This window comes from Somniosus microcephalus, chromosome 8 (genome assembly GCF_052327205.1).
Source record: "Somniosus microcephalus isolate GS21.2 chromosome 8, FLI_Smic_1.0, whole genome shotgun sequence".
Taxonomy (NCBI): Eukaryota; Metazoa; Chordata; class Chondrichthyes; order Squaliformes; family Somniosidae; genus Somniosus; species Somniosus microcephalus.
The window spans coordinates 116,064,055-116,081,267 of NC_140994.1; the positions used below are offsets into that span (position 1 = coordinate 116,064,055).

Here is a 17,213-nt window from a genome sequence, read left to right on the forward strand (position 1 = left end):
AGCAGCCTGCTGTTCAGCGTTTGTCGGCATTTTGTTTTTGCTAATAAAATTGATGCGCTATCAATTACTCATAAAAGATGGAGAGTTAGGAGAGTAACTAAAGGCTTTTATTAGCAAAGAACAGAGCATGCCTCTCGTGGTTGACTGGGTTCCAAGAAGGCAGGGGGCTGCAGGTCAATCACCTTTATACCTGGGCCTGTGGGTGGAGCCAGCCGAGACATGTTGAGGCATGCATAGGTACAACAGTGTGCAACAACAACAAGTGAATAACAATAACAGTGGTTTACCACAGAAGGCAAATGGAATGTTGGCCTTTATTGCAAAGGGGATGGAGTATAAAAGTAGGGAAGTCTTGCTACAACTGTACAAGGCATTGGTGAGACCATACCTGTAGTACTACTTGCATTGGAGGCAGTTCAGAGAAGGTTCACTAGGTTGATTCCTGAGATGAACATAACATAAGAAATAGGTGCTGGAGTAGGCCATTTCCCCAGCCAGGGGAAACATCCTCAAAGGGTTGTCTTATGAGCAGGTTGGGCCTATACTCATTGGAGTTTAGAAGAATGAGAGGTGATCTTAGAATCTTATGTTTCAATGAGGGGGCTTGACATGGTAGATGCTGAGAGGATGTTTCCCCTTGTGGGTGAACCTAGAACTAAGGGGCATAGTTTCAGGATAAGGGGTCGCCCATTTAAGACGGAGATGAGGAGGAATTTCTTCTCTGGGGGTCGTGAATCTTTGGAATTCTCTACCCAAGAGAGCTGTGGAGGCTGAGTCAGTGAATATATTCAAGGTGGAGATACGCAGATATTTGAGCTATAGGGGAGTCGAGGGTTATGGGGAACAGGCAGGAAAGTGACGTTGAGGCCAAGATCAGATCAGCCATGATCTTATTGAATGGCGGAGCAGGCTCGAGGGGCCGAATAGCCTACTCCTGCTCCTATATCTTATGTAAATGGAAAGAATAAACTAAACACGAATGAGAGTCCATGGATGAATAAAGCCATAAGGGAACAATTGAGGGTAAGGAAAGAGGCATACATGAAGTGCAACGACAACAGGGGAGTGCATGACGAGGGAGAATACGAAAAGATTAGGAGAGAAGTCAAAAAAACAATTAGGAAAGCAATGGGGAACTATGAAATTAAATGATCAAGGAACATAAAACAAAATAGTAAAATATTTTACAGGCACATCAATAAAAAAGGAAGGTTGGGATGGGAATAGGGCCATTTAAGGGATGGACAGGACAACACCACAGGTAACGATAGGGAGATGGCAGAAATATTTAACTATTTTGCTTCAGTATTTACCAGGGAGATCGAACCAGTGGACATGACATTGGATGATGAAATTATTAATGAGAGAAGTGCATTTAAAATAAAGAGGGGATATATTAAATAAACTAATCAAACTCAGGATAAAACCCCTGGTCTGGATAGATTACATCTGTGCATTTTAAAAGAATCTAGGTAAGAGATAGCCGAGGCATTACTACACATATTTAACAATTCGTTAGAAAAAGGTATAGTGCCAGAGGACTGGTGGATAGATAACATAACGCCTGTATTTAAGAAGGGGCATAGAACATGTCCAGGGAATTATAGACCAGTCAGCTTAACATTGGTGGTAGGAAAAATAATGAAATCCCTACTAGAGGAGCAAATAGAAGAACATCTAGAAACCAAAAATATAATAATGATGAATAGTCAGCATGGATTTCAAGAGGAAAGTCTTGCTTGACCAACCTCATTGAATTTTTGAAGAGATAACTGAGAGAGTAGACAATGGTAATGCAGTAGATGTAATTTATCTAGATTTTCAAAACTCCTTCGATAAGGTACCCCATAATAGACTGATGAACAAGGTCAGAGAACGTGGAGTCGGGACAAGTAGCAGAATGGATTGCTAGCTGGCTTCAAGACAGAAAGAGAGTGGGAGTAAAGGGTAGCTATTCACAGGGGCAGAAGGTGGGTAGTGGTGTTCCACAAGGATCCGTGCTGGGACCACTGTTCACAATTTATATACGCTGGGGCTGTGCTGTATTCACTGCACTCTGGGCCCGGGGCTGTGCTGTATTCACTGCACTCTGGTGCCGGGGTCGCGCTGTATTCACTGCATTCTGGGGCCAGGGCTGTGCTGTATTCACTGTACTCTGGGGCCAGGGCTTCACTGCACTCTGAGCCGCACGCTGTCCCCAGCACGTGCAGGCAGCCTGTTGATTGACAGGCTGGGCTGGAGTCTCGCGAGAGCGGAGCTGGGGGCGGGGCCGGGTCTCCTATATAAGGCGGCAGAGCGCGGCGGGCCGGGAATTAGCAGTAGCAACGCAGATATGGAGGATTGCGAGCTGGAGAACGCGGCGCCCCTGCGGCCGCAGAGCTTCCTGTTCGGTGAGAGCCGGGCCCTTAGCTCCAGGCCTAGGCCTCGCGGATCAGTGGGGAAGGGCGGCGAGCGAGCGGGCACAGGCCCGGACTCCGTGTGAGGGAGGGCCGGGGAAGCGCAGGCCTCGCCGCCATGTGGCGCCCCACGTGTGGCGGAGCCCGGCCGCGGATGGCGGGCCTTAGTCAGCGGGGTGAGCGGTGGGCCCGGGAACCCGCCTCGGTGGAGCGGGTGCTGGGAGCAGGCGCTGAGACAGGGCTCGGGCTCCCCCTTCGCCGCTGCCATGTGGAGCGAGGCTCAGGCCGCTGTCCGGGTGACCATCGCAGCCGGTGAGGTGCCCGGGTCTGGCTCAGGGTCGCTTTGATCTCGATTAAGAACGTCACGTGTAGCCTGAAATGCCGCGTGGCTTCAATGGGGCAGATGCAGTGGGCAATTGGTTTCCTCTATTACAGAGGTCTGCAATGGCAATTAAATTGTGTTCAGTACAAATGAACTGTAAACTTGAGTATTTGCAGTGATTGGGGACAAAAGCAGGGAAGCCCCAGTCACGACCCCACTTTATGATGTAAGAAGTCACACACCAGGTTGTAGTCCAACAGTTTTATTTGAAATCACAAACTTTCGGAGCGCTGCTGTTGGACTATAACCTGGTGTGTGACTTCTTACATTTGTCCACCCCAGTCCAACACCGGCATCTCCACACCATGGCCACTTTATGATGATGGTTTCTTTTCCTTTCCTGCTTTGCTCCATTTATGTGTGTCGGTTTGCATCTTAAATTTGTACACTTGAGGTTTTTCTCTTTCTCTCTTCAGGTTGTGAGCTCAAGGCAGATGAGAAAGAATACAGGATGGAGGTTGACGACGATGACTCTGAGCATCAGCTTTCCTTGAGGACGGTGAGTGTGTTTGTTGCCTCTTTCACATTGCTGACCTTCTGTAGAAAATCACTATGCAGACCGGCACCAAATAAAACCAGTCCAGAACCCAAGAGCCTCTCCGAGTGCCACAGCAGGATTTTAGTTCCGAGCATGGTCCTCGCCATGTGGGTTTTAGCATGCTTGCTGGTGGGCAGATTCTTCCCAACTTTTCTATACCGGCTGCAAAGCTGGGTACTGAAAGGGAGGTGGGGGGTACAAAGCAGAGAACGCTGAACTGTAACTGGACAATTTAATATATCCCTTGCAATTTTAGTATTTCTATTGGGGCGCAGAGGAATACATGATGTTCATTAATGTTTGAAGAGCTGGGGAATTCTGGTGTGCTGGTCATCCTTATTTTGGTGCTTTAAAAAAAACATTTTGCCTCTGAAGTGAAATCACTTGTTTAGGTTTTGGTCTGCATGCTAAACCTGAGTGCAGTTTTATATTGACCTGTACATTTAGTAAACTTGATTTCTGATGTGGGAACATGCTTGCCTCTATTCACAGGCTGTATTTGATTCTATTTTGCAGGTTTGCCTTGGCGCTGGTGCAAGTGATGACTTGCACCTGGTAGAAGCAGAAGGCTTAAATTTTGAAGGCAAGAGCATGAAGGTCACATTTGCAGCTCTGAAGTTGTCAGTACAGCCTACAGTAAGTATCTGGTTTATTCCAGAAGGATGTGCATCAAATCGAGAGTAGGGAACTTTTTGGGAAGAACTTCTGATGTTTGCAATCTGGGGCAGTACAATGATGTGTTTTGTGCCAAGCTATTAGGATAATCCCAGAGCTGTTATGCAAATATCAATTGGCTGTCTTTTCCAAAAAAAAGAGAACTTTCATTTATACGATGGCAAAATACTGCAGATGCTGGAAATCCGAAATAACAACAGAAAACGCTGGAAAAACTCAGCAGGCCAGGCAACATCCGTGGAGAGAGAAACAGAACGTTTTGGGTCGAAACCCTTCTAGAGTTTTTCCAGCGATTTCTGTTCTTTGAGAACTTTCATTTATTTAGTGCCTTTCATGACATCAGGATGTCCCAAAGCTCATTACAGCCAAATAGGTACTTTGGAGTGTAGTCACTGTTGTAATGCAGCAAATGCAACAGCCAATTTGTGCTCGGCATGATCTCACAAACAGCAATGATATACATGACCAGATAATGTCCAAAAAATATTTGACATTGGGTAATTGACATCCAGGAGACATTAACTGATAAAATACTCATGCACCAGCTATTCTGTGGCCTGTGACATTCAATCAGTTGGAGGTTAGGGGTGTGCTGAAAGTGCCTCTAAGAACTAGTCCCAGCTCATTCCATATTCCTTTTTACAACCAGTAAGTTGCTTCCTGTTCACCGGCATTGGATTTTGTGTCATGGGTTTTGGTGTTTATGTTCATGGGCCACTTGGGCACAATATCGGGGAACCTCTTTCACATTTAAATGAATATTCCCAATAATTTGCATTTATTGAGCTGCTAATAACAGATCTAAGTGTTTTGGCGTCCAACGATAAAGCGCCAGTACTAAAGGCAGTCCTTTAAAACCTTGAGGCCTAGCAAGAAGCTTGGTAAAAATTCACACGTCTGACCAACAAATGTAAGTGCAAATAGAATGACATAGTTGGAGCTTTGTGACTGGTTTGGTCTGTGTTTATCAGCCAGAAATGGCCAATAGGCTATAATATGGATAACAGCACGTTATTAACAGGTTGTTGAGTGCTAGTGATTTTAATTTTTTTTTTTTTTTTTAAAAACAGGTTAGCTTGGGCGGATTTGAAATTGCACCACCCGTGACGTTCAGACTCAAATCTGGAGCGGGTCCTGTGTACATCAGTGGGCAACACCTCATCGGTAAGTGGGCACAGAAACATCTGAACGGGGGTGGGGGGGGGAGGAGAGAGACAGTGGAGTATCTGACTAGCCAAATAATTGACACTACACTTGGGCTTTATACCACTAAAAGATTGAGGGGGTGGCGAGTGCGATAATTCAAATCTGGGGGATCATCCTGAAGCCGGAGGGGGGTGGAAGCAAATTACAGTAGGTGCTGGAAACACTCAGCAGGTCAGGGAACATCTGTGGTGAGAAAGATACGGTTAATGTTTCTGATCCAAGTTCCTTCATCAGAACCAACATTGTCTGATGGTGCTCTTTGGAGGGCATTGTGGCTAAGATTTACTCCAGGTTAATTTGAGCCTGGAATGGCGCTGATCCTGGGCCTGATTTTTCTAAATTAACGGGCTGGCCCTTTTATATTAAAACAAAAGCTATTGGCTAACGTAGGAGTATCCAAGGCATCTCCGCATGCAGGTGATGGAAAGACAAGGGTTCCTATGTTTCCCCCTATATTGAACAGCTGTATGTGTATATTTCCATACAGGATATTCCATCTCTGCCCTTCCCGTAGAAGGATTTCTCGGTAGCTATTGTGCTGAGGCTTCTGTATGTGAAGGTCTTGGGCGACCAAGTGTCTTTTGAAATAGAGATCAGGGTAACTTGAGTTCCTTTCATCTTGTATTTTAAGCATTGGATGATGATGATGATTTGGAATCTGATGAAGAGGACGACAGCCTGCTGGAGAAAGCCATACCCAAACAAGCGCTAAAACGAGCAGCTGCCGGGGCATCCAAAATAATGCAGGTATGGGCATGAGACTACACTAAAGCTGCAGTCAGAATGGTGGAGAGTTTCCCAGCCACTAACCAGGTTTGCCAAACTGCCCCATGTAATTTGTTTTTCGGCATAGCTATCCATTTGGTGCTAACCTGGCTTGTATTTGAAAACTCGCGCGGGTTGCAAGTAACCTTGAAAGCAGCGTGAACTCGCGTACAGCCGTCTGGAAATGTTTGTCCCCTTGAATATAGGGAAAATCAAATCTCTCATGAAGCACTCGTGTGGGGTTGTCCACATCGGGCACCGCTATTATGTGTGGTGGGAGGGGGGGTGTTGCTAGGGTGCTTCTGGGCACCGCTATTGTGTGGTGGGGAGGGGGGTGGTTTGCTAGGGTGCTCCTGGGCACTGCTATTGTGGTGGGGAGGGGGGGTGGTTTGCTAGGGTGCTCCTGGGCACTGCTATTGTGTGGTGGGGAGGGGGGGTGGTTTGCTTGGGTGCTCCTGGGCACTGCTATTGTGTGTGGTGGGGAGGGGGGGGGGTGGTTTGCTAGGGTGCTCCTGGGCACTGCTATTGTGTGGTGGGGAGGGGGGTGGTTTGCTAGGGTGCTCCTGGGCACTGCTATTGTGTGGTGGGGAGGGGGGTGGTTTGCTAGGGTGCTCCTGGGCACTGCTATTGTGGTGGGGAGGGGGGGTGGTTTGCTAGGGTGCTCCTGGGCACTGCTATTGTGTGGTGGGGAGGGGGGGTGGTTTGCTAGGGTGCTCCTGGGCACTGCTATTGTGTGGTGGGGAGGGGGGTGGTTTGCTAGGGTGCTCCTGGGCACTGCTATTGTGGTGGGGAGGGGGGGTGGTTTGCTAGGGTGCTCCTGGGCACTGCTATTGTGTGGTGGGGAGGGGGGTGGTTTGCTAGGGTGCTCCTGGGCACTGCTATTGTGGTGGGGAGGGGGGGTGGTTTGCTAGGGTGCTCCTGGGCACTGCTATTGTGTGGTGGGGAGGGGGGGTGGTTTGCTTGGGTGCTCCTGGGCACTGCTATTGTGTGTGGTGGGGAGGGGGGGGGGGTGGTTTGCTAGGGTGCTCCTGGGCACTGCTATTGTGTGGTGGGGAGGGGGGGTGGTTTGCTAGGGTGCTCCTGGGCACTGCTATTGTGTGGTGGGGAGGGGGGGTGGTTTGCTAGGGTGCTCCTGGGCACTGCTATTGTGTGGTGGGGAGGGGGGGTGGTTTGCTAGGGTGCTCCTGGGCACTGCTATTGTGTGGTGGGGAGGGGGGTGGTTTGCTAGGGTGCTCCTGGGCACTGCTATTGTGTGGTGGGGAGGGGGGGTGGTTTGCTAGGGTGCTCCTGGGCACTGCTATTGTGTGGTGGGGAGGGGGGTGGTTTGCTAGGGTGCTCATGGTAACTGAAGCTGTGGAAAGAAATTTGAGCCTTGCCTAGATTAATATTTTCAGAAGTGTTTTGTTCCCTCCCGTCCCAAGTATATTGCAGTTGGCACAAATAAATGCTTCATTATAATGCTAAGTTAAAACTTCTCTTTGCTCAACAGAAAAAAATGAGAGTGGAAGATGATGATGATGACGAGTGAGTGCTTATTCTTGCCATGATTTTTTTACTGTAGCTTTGGTGGGCAGTATTGTGCTTGTATGGGAAATTATTGAACCTATCTGGTTCCTGACATGAACTGAGTAGCTCTGGGGAAGCTGGAGTAAGAATTGTGTGGCAAAAGTTAAGCAGACCAATTCATTCACTAGTAAGAAATTTACAATCCTGCGGTTGAATCTGGCTATCTATCTATACAAATATTCGAGTTCATCTGCCACAGTTCTTTTAATCAGATTTAGTCGTTTAGTTACATTTGCTTCGTGCTTTAAACATAAAGATCTTGACATTGAAAGCTTGGCTCAATATCCGTGATGCAGATACTTTAAGGCAAGGAATTGAGACTTGCCTGACAGCACTGTTACGACATGGGAATCTAGAGTAAGAACAGTAGACAATGCCCAAAAATTTGACCAGGATGTTGACTGTCTCACTGAACCAAGTTTCTTTGTTCTAGGGACGATGAAGATGATGATGAAGATGACGAAGACGAGGAGGTGGTGGTAACCCCTGTAAAAAAGGTAAATTTGGCAATTAGCATTTCCAGAGGCTAAAAACTGTGACTCTTGGAGACCGTATACAAGCATATCTTTTATGAAGAGCAGCAAGCATCAGAGCCAGGCCCTTCAGGAGAGAAGTTAGGAAACATTTTTTTGCGCAGAGTGGCAGAAGTGTGGAACTCTCCCACAAAAAGCAGTTGATGCTAGCTCAATTAATATGGGGCTAAGGTGGGTGGATGGGATTAGGATACAGAGCCACCATGATCTCATTGATTGGTGGAACAGGCTCAAAAGGCTACTCCTGCTCCTAAGCCAGGTTCCAATAGCAAAATGGGTAAATATTCATGAAGGGAATGCAGTGGATGTTGTCTACATGGATTTTTGGAAGGCGTTTGACAAAGTACCACATAGAAGGCTGGTTAGCAAAATTGAGGCTCGTGGAATAGGTGGGTCAGTGGCAGCTTGGATAAGGAGTCATAACTGCACAGAAGGAGGCCATTCGACCCATCGAGTCCGTGCCAGCTCCCTGTAGAGCAATCCAGTCAGTCCCATTCCCCCGCTCTATCCCCGTAGCCCTGCAAGTTTATTTCCCTCAAGTGCCTATCCAGTCTTCCCTTGAAAACATTGAGTTCCACCACTTCCGTCGGCAGTGAGTTCCAGGTCCTCAACACTCGCTGCATAAAGTTTTTCCTCACACCCCCATCTGTGTCCCCTAGTCCTTGTACCATAAACTAGTGGGAACAGCCTTTCCCCATCTAGCCTATCCAAACCTGTCATAATCTTGCACACCTCTGTCAAATCACCCCTCAATCTCCTTTGCTCTAATGAAAACAAATCCAGCTTCTCCAACCTGTCCTTGTAGCTAAGATCCCCCATCCCCGGAACCATTCTGGTAAATCTTCTTTGCAGCCTCTCAAGTACTCTCACATCTTTCCTAAAGTGTGGTGACCAGAACTGGAAACAATACCCCAGTTGTGGCCTAATCAGCGCTGTATTAAGGTTCAGCATAATTTCTCTACTTTTGTACTCAATACCTCTATTTATGAAGCCCAAGATTCCATATGCTTTGTTAACCACGCTCTCAATATGACCTGCCACCTTCAGAGACCTATGCACATTAACTCCCAGGTTGATTTGCCGATGGCGCCAAACTTGGGGGTGTGGCAAACAGTGAGGATGATACCAATCAACTGCAACAGGACATAGAAAGGCTAGCAGAATGGGCAGACAAGTGGCAGGTGGAATTTAATGCAGAGAAGTGAGGTGATGCATTTTGGCAGAAGGAACAGGGAGAGGCAATATACACTTAATGGCACAGTTTTAAAGAGCGTGCAAGGACAGAGGGACCTGGGAGTTAATGTGCATAGGTCCCTGAAGGTGGCAGGACATATTGAGTGGTTAACAAAGCATATGGGATCTTGGGCTTCATAAATAGAGGTATCTTCTATGTTTGAGTACAAAAGTAGAGAAGTTATGCTGAACATTTTTATAAAGTGCTGGTTAGACCTAGGGTTGCAAAATTCTGGGAATTTTTAAAAGAGGAAACTTTCCATGGGAATTAATGGGAATTTTGAGTTTTTTTGCACACTGATGGTTTTTGTCTCTGACCCTTATATTATCTTTGTCGTCAAAATAGACATACTGTTCCATACAAATAAAAACAGGCTTTCAAAACTTTATTTAGGTTATAATTTTGAACTTTATTGAACCCCCACAAAAAAGACCCATCTAAATAAAATAAAAAGAGCGTCAGCTTATTTAGCCTGTAATTTGTCCTTATTTTGTCCCCTTTGAGTCTTCTACTCCTCCTGATTCTCTGGCTCTGACGTGTCCATTTCCTCCTCTGTGTCAGTGTCTAGCTGTGTGGTGGACACTTCTGTATCTGGCTCAATAAGTTGTAGGTTCGTCCGGATAGCCACCAGTTTCTCCACTCTCTTGTTAGTCAGCCTGTTGCACACCATTGTATGCGTATTCCCAAAAAGTGACCAGTTTCGTTCAGAGCCCGCTGATGAAGGTGGGATTTGGAGTATCACCGATGCAATAGGTGACAGGGCCTCAGATGCACAAAGTCCCTTCCACCAGGTATGTGCACTGATATGCTTGCATGATTCCCATATCCCATCCCCATTCCAAAGACTTTGCTTGGTAGAGAACTTTGCCAGACTTCCCAGAACTTTGCCCACATCCAGATTGAGATGGTGTGAGAGGGTAGAAACCACACTAAGCGCTGTTGATCTGTTCTCCAGAAAGTATTGGTCTCCCAACATGCTTTGGGTCCAGCATGTATGCTGCAGCATGAATCGGCTTGACACAAAATTCTTGACGTGTCTGTATGAATTGAACAATTGCCTTCTCCTCTGCTTTGAGCAGCAGGGATGTGGGTAGGGCGATGCTGATTTGTTCTTTTAAATCAGTAAAAAGCCTGAGAACATCTGACAAGACAGTGTCGTCTCCTTCAATCTGAGCAATTGCAGATGCTACTGGTGAGAGTAGTTTAAGGCTGCTAACCACTCTCCCAAAACACATCATCCAGCAGTATTTTCTTGATGGTGGTTTCCATATCCCCAGACTGGGATATTGCCATTTCTTGCAGCGACTCCTTACCCTCCAGCTGTTGTACATTATGACAACACCACCCATCTAGTGTTGTTGGGCAGCTTCAGTGTGGTGTTCTTGTTCTTGAAGAACACTGGGAGAGGAGTGGAGACGATGTAGTTTATGATGCCCTCCCCTCGTACATTTGACCACCCATCTGAGATAACTGCAACACAGTCTGCCATCGCTATCGTTTCTTTGAGCTTTCCTTGGACTCTGTTATACTCAGCCTCCAGCAAATAAGTAGACAAAGCATGTCTGGTGGGAGGACAGTATGCAGGGCGAATAACATTGAAAAATCTCTTCCAGTACACATTGGCTGTGAGCATGAGGGGTGAGCCTGTTGCATATACAGCTCGAGCAAGGCACTCATCTGCATTCTTCTGGCTATGGTTATCCATTGTATCAAAGAACCTTCCAAGTGGGCCAGGAGTTGCTGATGATAAGGAGCCTGATGCTGAATGAGAACCATCATCTTCTTGAATGGAAGCAGAGGAACTCTGGGCTGACTGCTGTGAGCTTTGAGTGAAGTTGTTGCATTTGGATAAATGCTGCTGCATCTTTGTGGCATTCTTTACATATGGCTTTCTAGTGTTTGCACATGTACACAGTCTTTCCATCTTTAATGCCTGGGGTAAAATGCTTCCACACATCCGACGGTAAACGTGGCATTGTTCTATGCAGAGAAATAAAGGGCATTCGTCTCTGTGTCGGAACTGCGGTCGATCAGCACGATTGCAACAGGGTGAGTACATTTTTGCTGATGCTCCATGTGATGGAAGCATGACCTGTACACACACGACGCTACATCACCAATAGTGTATTATTTTGTATATTTTAAATTGAAGGACAACAGAGTTCAACAAGTAACTGGTTTATTTGGTATAAAGTCTGATTTACTTACTGCATCATCACAACATCAGCAGAAAACAAAATGACTTCCCTCAGGACCCCTAACCTGGATCTTAAAAAAAAAACTATAGCAGTCTTACAGATGCCTGCAGGCCAATCACAATTCAATATGCAAATATTACAAATAGAGGGAGCTAATTGCTCATCCACCCAATCAGGACACATTTGTTCACGGTCACACACAAAACTTGTAATTATTAAAACAAGCCAAGTAAGAAGATAAACATATATTGATTAAGAAATTCCTTAATAATTAAGATTCCAGCTCTTAGTAATTTTAAGAGAGGACCTGTGGGGGGGGGGGGGAAATACAAAAAAAACAATATTATGCTAGCATGTGCTTTTTTGGGCAAAATTCCCAAGCTAAACTTCCTGTGGAAAATTTACCAGAAACTTTCCACCCCTTTGCAACCCTAGTTAGACCACAACTGGAGTATTGTGTCCAGTTCTGGTCACCACACTTTAGGAAGTATGTGAAGGCCCTTGAGAGGGTGCAGAGGAGATTTACCAGATGTGCTACAACAACTTGCATTCATGTAGCACCTTAACGTAGAAAAACAACCCAAGGCACTTCACAGGCATAATCAGACAAAAGTTGACATGGATCCAAAGAATGAGCTATTCGGGTTGGTCTGGTTTTAAACGGAGATGCAGATTCAGGAGGGAATTTCAGAGCATGAGCCCTAGATTGTGGTGGGGGTGGGGGGTAGGTGCAGAGGCCAGAGTTGGTGATTGTAAGGGAGAGCTGGGGACCTGAACATGAGAATTTAAATTGCACGTTTCTTTTTTCAATTGTATTTGCAGCAGAAAACTCCACTCAAGGGGACTCCCAACCAAAATGGCAAAACACCCACCAAATCCACACCTGCAGCAAACGAGCAGTCAAAGGTTCGTGACCATTACCTAGTAGTTTGAGTATTGCTCTTTCTCCATTTATGCAACTTGTCTATGTGTGCCTATTTTCCATCTATAGAAAGATGAGGTGCTGTTCCTCATGCTTACGTTGAGCTTTGTTGGAACAATGTGAGATCAGAGTGGGAGTGGAGGGGGGAATTAAAGTGACAGGCGACCAGAAGCTCGGGGTCACGCTTGTGGACTGAACGAAGGTGTTCCGCTGAGCGTGACCCCGAGCTTCCGGTCGCCTGTCACTTTAATTCTCCCCTCCACTCTGATCTCTCCGTCCTCAACCTCTTGCATTGTTCCAAGGAACCTCAAAGTAAGCTCGAGGAGCAGCACCTCATCTTTCTATTAGGCACTTTACAGCCTTCTGGACTTAACATTGAGTTCAACAATTTCAGACTATAAATTGGCCCCTGTATTTCTTTATTTTTTTTTCTCTTGTTTCCTCACATGGCAGCTATTAATGTTGCTGCCATCATCATCCACACATCATCTAGAGCCATCTTTTGTTTCTTAACTTGTCCCATTACACCTCTTCCTTTTGCCTTGCACCATCATCCCTTTTGTCAGTCAATCTCCATCACAGACATTCCCTTTGTTCTTTTCCTCCCTGCCCCTGCTTAAAAATCTCTCCTCCCTAACCTTTTCCAGTTCTGAGAAGGGTTCGACCCGAAACGTTGACTGTTTCTCCTCGATGCTGCCTGACCTGCTGAGTATTTCCAGCACTTTGTTATTTCGGATTTCCAGCATCCGCAGTATTTTGCTATTTTATTAAATTGGGGGTTGTCCAGAGATCAAAGAGTACACAGTAATGGTGGTGGTTTTACCCATGTTGCCCTGTGGCTGTGAAACGACTTTATAGTCTTTATGCTGTCTGTACATGCAGTAAACTGTAACCCAAATGCAGAGCACAGGTAACCTGAGGGATCAAATTCCATAGCTGCAGGGCTGTGGAGCATTTGTGTCACTTGGTGCAATGTAATATGCTCTTAAAGGTTGAGAGTTCTTGTATGGAGCAAACTAGTTTTTTTTAATATTGGGACAGTGGAGTACTTCATTTTTTTAATTCCCTCCCCCAGACACCAGAATCCAAGAAACCCAACAGTAAACCCCAGACACCCAAGACCCCAAAGGGACCGATGACTATTGAAGAAATCATGACCAAATTGAAAGCTTCATTGGAAAAAGTGAGTGGTCATGGAGAGCTGCCGTATCCATTATTGTACATCAACTCGTGCACTGGTGTGTTGACAGCGTAAAATGAGGAATCTGATCTCGTGTTACAGAAAGTGTACATGTATTGGAATGTACACTGTGCTTTCCTGGATTGATGGACAGTGGCTGTTGAACAGCGGGCAGCATTGCATTACATCCCGATCCTGTCCTTCCCCCTGCATGTGCTTCCTAGCAGGAGTTGTGGTGCAGAGATTAGGGGAACTCTTTGCTCATCTTGCACTGTGGCAAGGCTTGGGCATTAGAGCCACTTGCCTTAGAGTTCCCTTACTACTGCCTGGGATCAGCTGGAGGCTGGGATTTGAACCCAAGTGTTCAAAATGGAGGGGTTTTGATGAGCGAGTAGGTAGTGGAAAATATCAGGGAGAATTTCTACCAAAAATTCTCACAAATATGCCCTGAATTCAGAAATCTGAATGACAACCAAAAACTCCCATTCCTACTGGGGGAGGAGAGAAGCTACTATGTTACAGCTTGCCATGAACAGAGGGACAACCAGTAAACTAAGAAAAGAGTATATATAAACAATACGAATGTATATTTATACACCGGGATATACCTGTCTATACACTGTGTGAATAGAACTGCGTTTATGTGTTCAACCATAAATTTATTTTGATGCTTTGGCAACATAAGATGTACCTTATCATGCCAATAAAGCGATTTGAATTTGAATTAGTGGGAGATTTCCCACTAGTAGAGTCGGTAACCATAGGATAATTGGCAAAAGAACCAGAGGGGAGACAATTTATTTTACTGTCCCAAGTTATGATCTGGAATGCACTGCCTTAATCCTAGGGCATTTGCAGAGCATGGGGGAAAAGAGTGGGACTAATTTGATCTTTCAGACAGCAGACCCCAATGGGCTGAATGGCCTTCTGTGCTGTAAGATTCTATGATTCGAACCTCTGTCCTGTTTCACCGCTTCAGACACTCGATATGGGAGGAGGGGGTGGTTAATAGTGAAGCTGAAGTTTTGTTTAGTAGCTGCTGAAAGTGACTGCATCTCTCGTCTCCACAGGGTGCTGGTCTGCCCAAGTTGGAGCCAAAGTTCAAAAACTACATTAGACATGGTTACAGGACAGATGACCCAAAGGTGAGCTTTTGATTTCAGCTACTTGTTAATGACTTTTTTATTCAGCCTGTGCTGAATTGTTGTCTGTAGCAGCTACTTACTGCAATTTGCTGCTTGCTTGTCTGTTGGTTTTTTGTACTGATTCCTTTGACTATGAATGCATATAGTGCAGCTGAGTTGAGTTCTTGTCCCACCGTGGAGTGGCAGGAGCTTTGCTCGCACCTATAAAACCCTAACCCAACAAGATTGTGCAGACTGATTATTATGCAGTATTGTTAGCTGCCACTGGATGGCGCTCCAGTGCTCACAATCAAACTTGCAGAATGGGTGTGAATAGCAAATGAAAGTCTGGGGTAGCAGCCAATGTTCCCTTTAAGCTGTGCACCCATGTAGCTCTCTGGACCTCCCGTACAGCTGGCTCGCTGGCTTTTCAATGAAACAATGCACGCGCGGTATTTTGAATGGGCACCGCACCCAAAAAAAATAATGGGAGCATCGGTAGCGACGGAAAAGGATCTATAGATACAAATTCACAAAAGTAAACACAGGTTAATAAGGCCATAAAAGTGCAAACACTGGTTCACTTCTCTACGACAAATTCAGAAGCAGAGAAGTTGTATTAAACTTGTATAAAACCTTGGTTAGCCCAGAGTTCTGGTCTCCGTACTGCAAAATGTTATAGAAGCTCTGGAGCGAGTGCAAAAACATTTACATGAATGACACTAGATCTGAGGTTTTAATGATCAGGAAAGATCGAACAGGCTGGGGCACTTTCCTCAAGAAAAAAGACTGAGGGGTGACGTGATTGAGGTCTTTTAAAATGATGATGGAGTTCAGTAGTGTCGAAGTTATAGATGCATTTAAGGGGAAGCGAGATAACTGAGGAAATGATTTGAGGTGAGATAAAGTGGGAGGAGGGTCTTGTGGAGCATAAACACCGGCATAGACCTGTTGGGTTGAATGGCATGTTTCTGTGCAAGGTATTACCTGTGTTTTTTATTTTCTAGATAATCAAGGAACTTTGGGCATGGAGGCAAACCTTGGATGGGAAGTAAAGAGAAGAATTGGGAAATAGCACGGTCGTGTGAAAATTGTACTGTTCATTCATCTGTTTCATGTTAAATAAATCTGTTTGGTTTACAATTGTGCCTTTCCACCATGTGGGTCAGTGGGGACGGTAGTTAGGGCATCAGAGCTGTGAGTGAGCTGAAGTTTGTGGAAGATGGAAGGCCAGCCGGAGAGCGTTGGAATGGTCGAGTCTGGAGGTAACAAAAGGCATTGGATGAGGGTTTCAGCAGCAGATGTGCTGATGCAGGGGCGGAGACTGATACCACATAAGTGGTCCTGCTGATGACCAGGATAAGGTGTTTGGGGGGAAAGATTACATTTATATAGTGCATTTCACAACCTCAGGACGTCCCAAAGTGCTTTACAGCCAATGAAGTACTTTTGAGTGTAGTTACTGCTGTGATGTAGGAAACACGGCAACCAATTTGTGCACATTAATGTGATAATGACTAGATAATCTGTTTCAGTGATGTTGATTGAGGGATAAATATTGGCCCGATACTGGCTGTAACTCCCATGCTCTTGGAAATAATGTCATGGGATCTGAAGAGCAGACGTCTCGGCTGCACTAGTCAGTTTAGATTTTTTGTGCTCCACATTCTCTGGCGTGGGACTTGAACCCACCGCCTGAACCCCCACAGTCATGCAATCTCCTGGGTGAAGTGAAAAACCCGAGGGCTCAGAAAATTCCCCTTGGGCGACCAAGACCAGTCCCAGTGGCATAATCTACAGGCATGTAATTCAAACATTTTATTAATATCCCCTCTAATGTGGCTGCTTAAACATGTCTTATTAAATCACCCTGTAAGCTTGTTTGGATAAAAACAGCCCCAATTTTCCAAGTTTGACCAAGTGAATACATGGCGGGAGAGATGGTGCAGGAGGGAGGCCTTTATATTCCTGAGGCATTGGGACTGTTTCTGGGGGGAGGTGGGACCTGTACAAGCCGGACGGGTTGCCCCTCAACAGGACCGGAACCAATATCCTCGCGATGGGGTTTACTAGTGCTGTTGGGGAGGGTTTAAACTAGCTTGGCAGAGGGATGGGAACCTCAGACTGGATTCAGAAGGGAGAGAAGCAAAGCTGGAACTGGAAGGCAGAAAATTAGAAAGTGAGCTTAGTAGGCAGAGGAAACCAGCTAGAAAATAGACAAGGGAGTTTGGCGGTGCTAAATGGTATTTACTTCAACACAAGGACTCTAGGGAATAAGGCAGATGAGCTGATTGACAGGTGGGAGGATGATAGTTATTACTGAGACATGGCTGAAAGAAGGGCAGGAATGGCAGCTCAACATTCCTGGTTAAGAGTTTTAAGATTTGGGGGGGGGGGGTCGCAATATTGATTAAAGAATCAATTACAGGGCAGTTGAGGCCAATTCATTATTAAATATATTCAAGAAGGAGTTGGATATATTTCTTGAGGCTAA

The 17,213-nt window shown here is 45.8% G+C and overlaps 1 protein-coding gene across 1 annotated transcript; it reads left to right on the forward strand.

Moving 5' to 3' along the window:
- Positions 1-2,273: 2,273 nt before the first annotated feature.
- Positions 2,274-15,862, forward strand: LOC147113756 (nucleophosmin-like). The gene is made up of 11 exons (XM_085995068.1): positions 2,274-2,390; positions 3,195-3,277; positions 3,833-3,952; positions 5,062-5,155; positions 5,829-5,944; positions 7,452-7,486; positions 7,962-8,025; positions 12,316-12,399; positions 13,491-13,598; positions 14,666-14,740; positions 15,727-15,862. The coding sequence occupies exons 1-11, from the start codon at positions 2,333-2,335 to the stop codon at positions 15,772-15,774; spliced, it is 885 nt and encodes a 294-aa protein (XP_085851194.1). The 5' UTR covers positions 2,274-2,332; the 3' UTR covers positions 15,775-15,862.
- The last annotated feature ends 1,351 nt before the right edge of the window (positions 15,863-17,213 follow it).

Bases quoted from the DNA above. Each gene is read 5' to 3' on its own strand.
- LOC147113756 (XM_085995068.1), top strand. From the start codon at position 2,333: ATGGAGGATTGCGAGCTGGAGAACGCGGCGCCCCTGCGGCCGCAGAGC. The intron at 3,953-5,061 runs GTAAGTATCTGG...TTTTAAAAACAG, and splicing joins AGTTGTCAGTACAGCCTACA to GTTAGCTTGGGCGGATTTGA. The intron at 5,156-5,828 runs GTAAGTGGGCAC...TTGTATTTTAAG, and splicing joins CAGTGGGCAACACCTCATCG to CATTGGATGATGATGATGAT.